Here is a 9,216-nt window from a genome sequence, read left to right on the forward strand (position 1 = left end):
TTAAAAAATTAGGCAGACTTACTACTATGTGAAACCTCCAAGAAGCATATACAGTATTTTGTCCTTTCTTAAAAATTGTGTGGGAGCAATATATACATGCATAATTGTTTATGGATATGCCTGTTTTTCTTTTGTATTTTAAGCAAATACAAAAGAAAGATGTCTGGAAGACCAGGGAACAGCAATTTATTTTTAGAGACTCATTTTTTTAGTGTATAGACTTTGGTTCCTTTTGAATGTTTTCATACACGTTACCTGTTTTTTGTTTGTTTGTTTGTTTGTTTGTTTTGAGTTGGAGTCTCACTCTATTACCCAGACACCGCAGCCTCGACCTGCTGGGTTCCGGCGACCCCCCTGCCTCAGTCTTCTAAGTAGCTAGAACTACAGATGCATGCTACCACGTCCGGCTAATTTTTAATTTTTATTGTAGAGAGGAGGTCTCGCAAAATTGCCCAGGTAGGTCTCAAACCTGATGACTCAGGCAATCCACTCACCTTGGCCTACCAGATGCTGGGATTATAGGCTGAGCCACTGAGCCTGGTCCTGTTGGTTTTTTTTTTTTAATTACAATGAAGTTTTTTTCTTTGTTTTACTTATATTTATATTCACCAAACTTTATTTAATGCAACTTATTTTAATTAAAACTTTATTTTAACTTGCTCCCTCTCTCTCTTGTTCTCTCTCTCTCCCCGCCACTCTCTCACACTCACACTCTCACACTCTCTCTCTCTCTCTCTCTCCCCCTCTCTCCCTCTCTCCCTCTCTCCCTCTCTCCCTCTCTCTCTCTGTCTCTCTCTCTCTCCGTCTCTCCCTCTCTCTTGCTCTTCCTCAGTTACAGTCCCTTCCTGTAACTGCCCCTTTTAATAAATCTCTTGGTTCCGGCCGGGTGTGGAGTCGTTACTGGCGCCAAAATCCTTTTAACCATCCTTGTTTGTAGACAAAGTAGAAGGCCCAGAGAACTAAGTGGTATGCCGAAGGATGCAGAAGTGTTCTCTCTCTGGACCCTCAAGGAAGCTGCGCAGGCCATCTGGCGCCTGCCCGAACAGGGACCTAAGCATGAGAGACCTCCTAATCCCAGGCAAAGAGATGCTCTGAGAGAGGTGCGCCTAAAACTAAGGGAAGTCAGATGCAGAATCCTCCAACACCAATTCGGAGCCACCGCAGTAGCTGTCCATCGCCTGCATTTAGAAAATAGAAAAGGGGAAGATGTCGGGAACGGATGGGATGTGGGGAGTGGAAAAGCGCTGTCACTGTAGCAGGCCTTGAGTAAAGGCCCCAGGCGAAGGCAAGTTCTTGCTTGGGAGCTAGGCATCCTCGCCAAAAGCAAGGGCTGCAGCCTGCTACACGAAATGGAGTCTCAAATGCCCACACATCCAGGTGCACATAGTATAAATGAAGCTTTAGCTACAGCGAGAGAGAAAAAAAACCAAAAAAACAAAAACAACTTTATTTTAGCTGTAGGGAGGGTCTGGAAAACCTTTGTTTGTGAAGGTTTGAAATGACAAAGTACAAGTAAAAACACTTACAGAAACTTTTAGAGCTCTAAGACCTGTAGGATAGAAGAACAACACCAACAAAAAGAAAAGAAAAAAGAAAAAAAAGGACTCCAAAATAAAGAAGGAAACCAAAAGAGTAAAAAGTGAATAGAAAAGGTTGGGGTTGTGCATTAAAAATGTTTTGTCTTATTTCCATAAAGATTAAGGCAAGGAACAGGGTGTATGCAAACTAAAGACCCTCTAAAGCTGCCAGCAGGCAACCTCACTGAGAAGTTTCCAGGAATATTTTAATAAGAAACATGGCCTTGTTCCAGGTCAGCAATGATGTGAGCCAGGGAAATTATCAGCTGAATACAGAAAAGCAACTACCAGTGTCAAATCTAATGATTAAAATTAGTACATTAATTTAGTACAAAAATGCATGGTGAATCAAAAACAATTTTCTTCAAGAATAAATCCAAGGATATTTGCATTTGTAGTGTGTACTGTGTGCTATGATCGAAAATTTTCTCTAAAAAAAAAAAAAAAAAGAAATAACAAGGAAAATCAAGCTAAACCCATAGTATTATTGTAGTGTAGGTTCACATTATAAATAATCTTAGCATATTTGTCATTTTTATTTATTGGTAATGTTTAAGAGAATTGATCATATTAAAGTATTTATCACAATAGCTTTGTGATTACCATTTAGAATGTATTATAAAATAATTGATCCAGATGTGATTTTTAAGTTGAAGAGCATAAGACAAGTTTGCCAAGCTTACAAAAAGTATTTCTTAAAAATTTAAATTCACCTTATTAATAGGTAAGTCATTACATTTATTAGTTATTTAAGTATTGGGGGCATTTTTATGTGTATGACAGCTAATTTATCAAAAAGGGAACTTGAACATTTTAATTTAACAAATACAAATAAAATATTAAAGGAATTCAATGAACTAGACTGTGACTGCCACCTAAAAGTTGTTAAAAGTTGCTAAATGTATAAATAGAACAACTTCTTTTTTTTTGTCTTTTGGAATCGGAGTCTCAATCTGACACCCAGACTGGAGGGCAGTAGCACACTCACAGCCACTGCATCCTCAACCTGTTGGGTTCAGGCGATCCTTCCACCTCTGCCTTCCAAGTAACTGGAACTACAGGCGTGCGCTACCATGCCCGGCTGATTTTTTGATTTATTGTAGAGATGAGGTCTCGCCAAATTGCCCAGGCTGGCCTCGGACCCATAGGCTCAGGCAATCCTCTCACCTCGGCCTCCCAAAGTACTGAAATTATAGGTGTGAGCCACCATGAATGGCCAACAACTCCTATTTCTAAGTTTTAATTACAAGTTAAATAAAGCTTATAAGTTATAAGCTAAATAAAAATAATATTCTAAACAAAATGTGAAAGAAGAGTGTTTGTAGTATTATTTTATAAGTGAAATACTAATTTTAAAAGTCAAAATTATCTCAAGGAATCTTTCCTATATACAAAAAGGACACTAGACATCTCAAACTCACAGATTGATCTGAAATGTTTTTTGAAAAGTTAGCCAAGTGGACGAGGAAGGCGCATAGCCCCCAAGATAGAGCAAACAAGGGGTGAATGACTAACTGGGGAGTAGTTCTTCCTTCAGAGGAGTGTGGAGTTGAGAGAAGGAATTAAATGTGGATGTACAAAGAAAGGCCACATCAGGCACATACAGAACTAGATGGGAAGAATTTCCGAACTTTATCTCAGAGAAATGAAAAGCTACATTCATCAAGTGTCCAGCAGGAAACAGATGGCAGGGGCAACGTGGGTGATTGAGGAGACTCAATGAAAAGACCATTTACAAGGGCGTGGGCTATGCTTGGAAAACCAGCAAGACACGCCAATATCCATGGGCAGCAATAGCAGGGAACTCCCCATCCTAGTTAGACCAGAAGAGGCAAGAGAAGGGAGCAGTTATAGGAATTCTGAGAGGATGGTTGTGCAGAGGGAGACACCAAGGAGTCCTGCCAGCACTGGAGTCATCCGGCAGAAAGATTCCTTAGGATGAGGACCTGATTTCTCCCTCCCTCTATCCACTCATATCTTTCAGAATCTTCTGGTTGTTAAACTGCCATCTCAAACCCCAACAAGAGAGAGCTCCTTAATCCAGTCTGTCCAGGTCAGTCTCCTGTACAGAGTGGGCAGAGAAGGTCAAGGGGAAAGAATCTAGCATAGAGATTATTTAAGATATTTGAAAGAGAAGTGTCAATGCCAAAAACTGCAGAATAGATTGGAAAGCGGTGAGATTGGAGGCCAGAAGACATGGGTGGGAGGGGAGGCATGTGACAGATGAATCTCTAGATGAATACTTCTACCTTTTACTGAGGACTCAATATCTGTCTTTGTGAATATGCAGACGTTCCATACAGCCACAGAGCTACATATTCAGGCAGCTAGCTAGCTAAGTTTATCCAAACAGACTATCCCATTTACATTTAGGTAGTCTTCAATCTAACAACCATATGCCAATGACCCACAAGCTGAAGCTGGCTGTCCCAACACTTCTCCTGTCCCCCTTTGAACCCTCCAGTGCTACTGCCATGAGAAGCACAGGGACACACACACACACACACACATACACACATGCACGCACACACAGATACACAAACATGCACGTACTGTGGAGTTCTTAGAGTAGAGAAATAGGTCAGCACTAGAGCAACAAGTGAAAATTTTAAAAGCCAGAACTGAGAAGAAACCAAAAAATAGTAGAAGGATTCCTGAGCATAAGCTGTTTGTCCCTTCTGACATGGGATAAGTCAACGTTAATACCCTCAGCTGTGAAGGGAGAGGCAGGACTGGGTGGTGTTCTACCATCTTGTGAGACTCTTGGAAAAAAGGAGCCAGCCATACTGTTCACGTGAATGTCTCTTTCTAGACAAAGCATAAGCTGTTCACCTCAAAATCAGCCCCGAGACTGGATTACCCCTTGGTAATTATGCAATGGTAAATACCCTTTGGGTAAAAATGAGAATATTTCACTGCTATTGGTTATACATTTATTAGGTGTCTTTACTTTTCTTCTCACAAGCAGAGGAAGTGAAAATTGAAAGATGGTGATGGGAGGTAGTCCTAATTGAATCCTATTACACTTTGAGACATAAATTAAGCCTGGTTAATTTTTCATGGTTGGATCTCGGACAAAGAGTGGGTCTTGAGAGAGAACGACTTAGATAAGAGTCAGGAAAATGCCCAAATTGCATTTTCCTGTCTCAAGGTTTGACCTAAGGCTGAACCTAAATTCAGAAGAAGGGGGACAATCTACCTCTCCTAATCCCACAACGTAATCCCCAGGTATGAGAGGATGTGGAAACGGCTGTTATGTGTTCCCATGGACTTGTCAGTCAGTAAAGGTTCTCTTTGTCTCTTAATGTTTCACAGAAATATCACTGAAAAAACTTTCTCCAAAGTTAATGATCTTACTTAAATCATGGCCCTGTGGTATGAATGAAATTTGTTTGGTGGGGCTCTAGGGAGACTTTCTGAGAAACCGGTTCCAATAAGAACAAGGCTCTGTGATTGTTGGCTGATTGTGCAGAAATGCCATACAGATTAAGATGCTATAGAGACACAGAAAGCAGAAAGTCATTTCAAAATATAAACCACAAAGTAAAAAAACCCAAGGGTAAAATCTCAAGTTGCTTGTGAAGATTTGTAATCAACATGCTTCTCTATGGGTATCTCTTTATACTGACCCTAAAGATGGCATACAATGACTGACTATTTTACATATTGATGGTGAATGCTTCTTCCAAGCCAAACTATAAGACAGTGAGTTGATACTACCCTTGAAGCTCACTTTCTCCTTAGATCTGCAAGCCACGAGGATCTTCCCTTTTCTGAATTCTTACAGTGGAATCAGAGAGGAACCAAAACCGTGAATGCTTAATTTTTAAAATTCTTATGCTGACCTTTAATAGTCTCATGTATTTAAATCTAGTCCAACCTATTCTGAACTGTTTTATAATTCTTTTCTTTCTTTTTTTTTAACTTATTTTATTTTAAAGATGTGGGATGCAAGTCAGGATTAGGTACACAAGCAATGCATGTGCAGTGTGCAGGTGAAGTTTGGACTTTCAACTGGTCCTCACTTTCCCTGTCTCAGGATCAGGTACCTTTTGTGTTGCTATGGGCTCCCCTCTCTTCCTCCTTCCTCAAGCAGTGTCCCATGACTGCTGATCCCTCCCTTGTGCTTGTGTGATAAATGTTCAGGCCCCACTTATGAGGGAGAGCATGTGGTATTCGGTTCTTTGTTTCTGTGATAGATCCTTAAGAATGATTGTCTCCAATTCCATCCAGTTTGCCGAGAATGTTTTATATATCTTTTGTACATTTTCCCTGCCAGTTGGAGGTGAGTGTAGATTGAAACTGAGTTAACAAGTGATAGATAATTTTTTGATTAATTGTGAAAGATATTGAATGCAGCTCTTGTGCAGGCTACAGAACGCTTATTTAGATTTCTGAAATTCAATAGTATAACGTATACAGTAAATTGGGAATTCAAGGTAGGTGTTGCAAGTTAAAATAACAACAATCTCGTTTTGAATATTCCCTCCACTTACACAGTGTTTTTTATTAATGTGTTTCAAGAAATAGATTCACAGTCTCTGAATGGGAGCTAAATATTTTTCCCGACACTATGTACTTGAGAGCTTTTCGAAACCATGGGTAAAAAAAGCCATGAATAAGAGGGTTGCAAGTAGAGTTAAAGTATCCAAGCCACACTAAAAGATCAAGTGTTATCATGGGAGTGGAGTAGCCTAAATATGGGTCAATCAGAACAGCAAGAAAACAAGGCAACCAGCAGGCTAGAAACACCCCCATCACTATACCCAGCGTCTTAGCTGCTTTCCTGTCCTTTTTCTCAGAGAGGTTTTTTTTCACTTCTTGCCGTGTGTTTTCAGGCATATTACTGATGACTCGAGCATGTTGTTTGGAAACAATAAAGATTTTGCCATAAATGCCAAACATGATGGAGCCGGGAAGAAAAAAACATGTAGTGAACAATATTGTCCCCCAGAACTTGTTGAAAGTGAGTGCACAGAAGTGGAAACAAGTAACAAGTATCTCATAGCTCTGCATACCAGAAACATTAGCCTCAGATAGAACTAAACTGAAGGAGAAGAGAGCTGGGGCCAACCAGCAAAATGCCAGCAGTCGTCTTATCATGGAGGTCGTCATTGTGGTTGTGTAATGTAAAGGGTAACACACGGCATAAAATCGATCCATCGCAATGGAGCAGAGGTGGAAAATGGAGGTCAAGCTCAGCATCATGTCAAAGCTTGCGTGGAATTTACAAAAGCCATCCCCAAAATACCAGCAGCTCTCCACTGATCGCACCATGCTGTAGGGCATAATGACAAAACCCAGCAGGAAGTCCGTGGTGGCCATGGAGAGGATCAGAAAGTTTGTGGGAGAATGAAGCTGTTTGAAGTGTGATATGGAAGTCATGATAACCAAGTTTCCCAAAACAGTGATAACCATGGCTCCAGTCATAACCGAATACATGATCACCCGGACATGAAAAGGGCGGTTGGTGGGAGGACAGGATTTATTTCCAAATTTTGGACAACTAGATAAGTCTTCAGGAACGTAAGTGATGTCCATGGTGCTTTATTACTACAACTTCCTTTCCAGGAGGATGAGTCAATGTTCTCTTCTTGAAATGACTCCAGCAAATTTCAGCTCCTAATAGTACAAAAAGAGTTCAGTCATCTGTTATTAATTCACTTCCGTGGTAATTTATTTAAATATTTAAAATTATAGCAGCAATGTCTGCTTTCTGAGTTAATTGTTGTGTTAAAAGAATGAAAATTTTCAACTGCTTATTCTTTCCTGTGCTATTCTATTTTAGCCATCCATCCATTCATTCAACGTGGGTTTATCTATTGATTGCTCTATTCCTGGTATTGTACTGAAAGATTTTCAAGAGGTTTTGATCAATTTTCACCATAGGCAACCACTTTCTTGGAAACTCTTTTAAACTACAATAAGCTAACATCTCTAGCACTAGTACTTAGTACACAACCTGTGACATCACAAAGTTTTTCTTTATGCATTCTTTTAGTAATTTGAAATCAACATTTATAAAAAGTCTGCAACTATTTTGAGTTAAAAATGAGATATTGCTGCTGAAATATACAGTACCAATGAAATATGGCATTTCAACATGACTGCTGAAAGCTGTAGGTTAACCATACAGTTTATTTGAGATTCTTTTTTTTAAAATTTATTTATTTATTATAAAGATGTGGGGTACAATTCAGGGTTGGGTATACAAACACTGATTATGCAGGTACCATTGTTGATGAGGTATGCCCCTTTCCTCCCCTAGCAGTTTCCTAACTAGTGGGTCTAGTGGATTCTAACTAGTCACATGCTCCATCTTTGAGGGACCCATAAGGATTGCAAATTCCACACTCAGACCCACACACTCAAATCTCACATGATGCCTTTTGATCACAGTGAACAAAATAAAAGAGGCTGAACAAATTGCATAAATCCAAACTTTCAATAAGTTGTCACACCTACTTTATTAATTTACTTTGGGATACATGTTACCTTTAAACACTACTCACTAATGGGTTCTAAAGAAGCTTGACTCTGTGCCTATAACAAAGCATCAAGTCTACTTAGTGGGCTACAGAAAAGTAGGCTTAACCTTGAGTAATTAAACATCAGAGACACCCTGGACCTATGTTGGCTTCTCCCAAGTCATAGAGATTTAACTGCAGTGCATATTTAGCTAGTTCATCTATTTAGGCAGATTCCATTTGGGTTTCTCTTAGCTCTGGGCTAAAAGTTTACATCATTAATCTCCAAAGAGGAAGTAGCAAAAGAGCCTTGCACTGGGAGTTCTTCTCCTGGTCCAACCTCTGCCATCAGCTGATTATGTGCTCTTAGTGACATGAGTTGTGCTGGATTAGAAGAGTATTACAGACCCTTCTAACTCAAAGTCTGAGTGACTGGTAACCAAAGTGTGATTAGTTTAAGTCATCTTCTTGTAAACAAACAGAAAACAGAAGAACAGAGAAACAAGTTGAAAGAGATATGGGCTGGTCACAGTGGCTCACGCTTGGAATCCCAGCACTTTGGGAGGCTGAGGTACTAGGAAGACTTGAACCTAGGAGTTTGAGACCAGCCCGGCGAGACTTCATCTCTACACAAAATTAAAAAAAAAAAATTAGCCTGCCCTAGTCCCAGTTACTTGGAACCAGGTACTACAGTCCCAGCTACTTGGGATCCAGAAGTGGAAGAATAACCTGAACCCAGGAGTTTGAGGCTGCGGTGAGCCATGATTGTGATACTTCACTCCAGCCTGAGTGACAGAGTGAGACTTGGACTCAAAAAAAAAAAAAAAAAAGAAAAGAAAGGAAGAGAAAATAAATAAATAAAGCTTGGGGCTTAATGCAGAGATTCACTGAGTGGTACTTTCAGTCCTGGGGTATATCCAATTAATATTAAGTATTATTTAGCCATAAAAAGAATGAAGTTCTGTCATTTGCAACAACATGGATGAAACTGGAAGACATTATGTTAAGTGTAAAAATCCAGGCACAGAAATACAAATACCACATGTTCTCATTCACATAAGAACTTAGAAAAATTGATTTTGTGGAGGTAAAGAGTAGAATAATGGTTATCAGAGGCTGGGAAAGATAGTGGGAAGGAGGAAATAAAGGTAAGATGGCTACTGGGTACAAAA

General features: G+C 39.7%; 1 protein-coding gene across 1 annotated transcript; it reads right to left on the bottom strand.

The window, feature by feature from the left end:
- Nucleotides 1-6,080: 6,080 nt before the first annotated feature.
- LOC103260964 (trace amine-associated receptor 3) lies at nucleotides 6,081-7,196 on the bottom strand. The gene has a single exon (XM_008058601.1). It carries the CDS (start codon nucleotides 7,116-7,118, stop codon nucleotides 6,087-6,089), a length of 1,032 nt encoding a protein of 343 aa, XP_008056792.1. The 5' UTR covers nucleotides 7,119-7,196; the 3' UTR covers nucleotides 6,081-6,086.
- Nucleotides 7,197-9,216: the final 2,020 nt, after the last annotated feature.

The sequence above is a fragment of the Carlito syrichta genome, unplaced genomic scaffold (genome assembly GCF_000164805.1).
Source record: "Carlito syrichta isolate Samal-C Ts95f unplaced genomic scaffold, Tarsius_syrichta-2.0.1 Scaffold303504, whole genome shotgun sequence".
In the NCBI taxonomy this organism is placed as follows: Eukaryota; Metazoa; Chordata; class Mammalia; order Primates; family Tarsiidae; genus Carlito; species Carlito syrichta.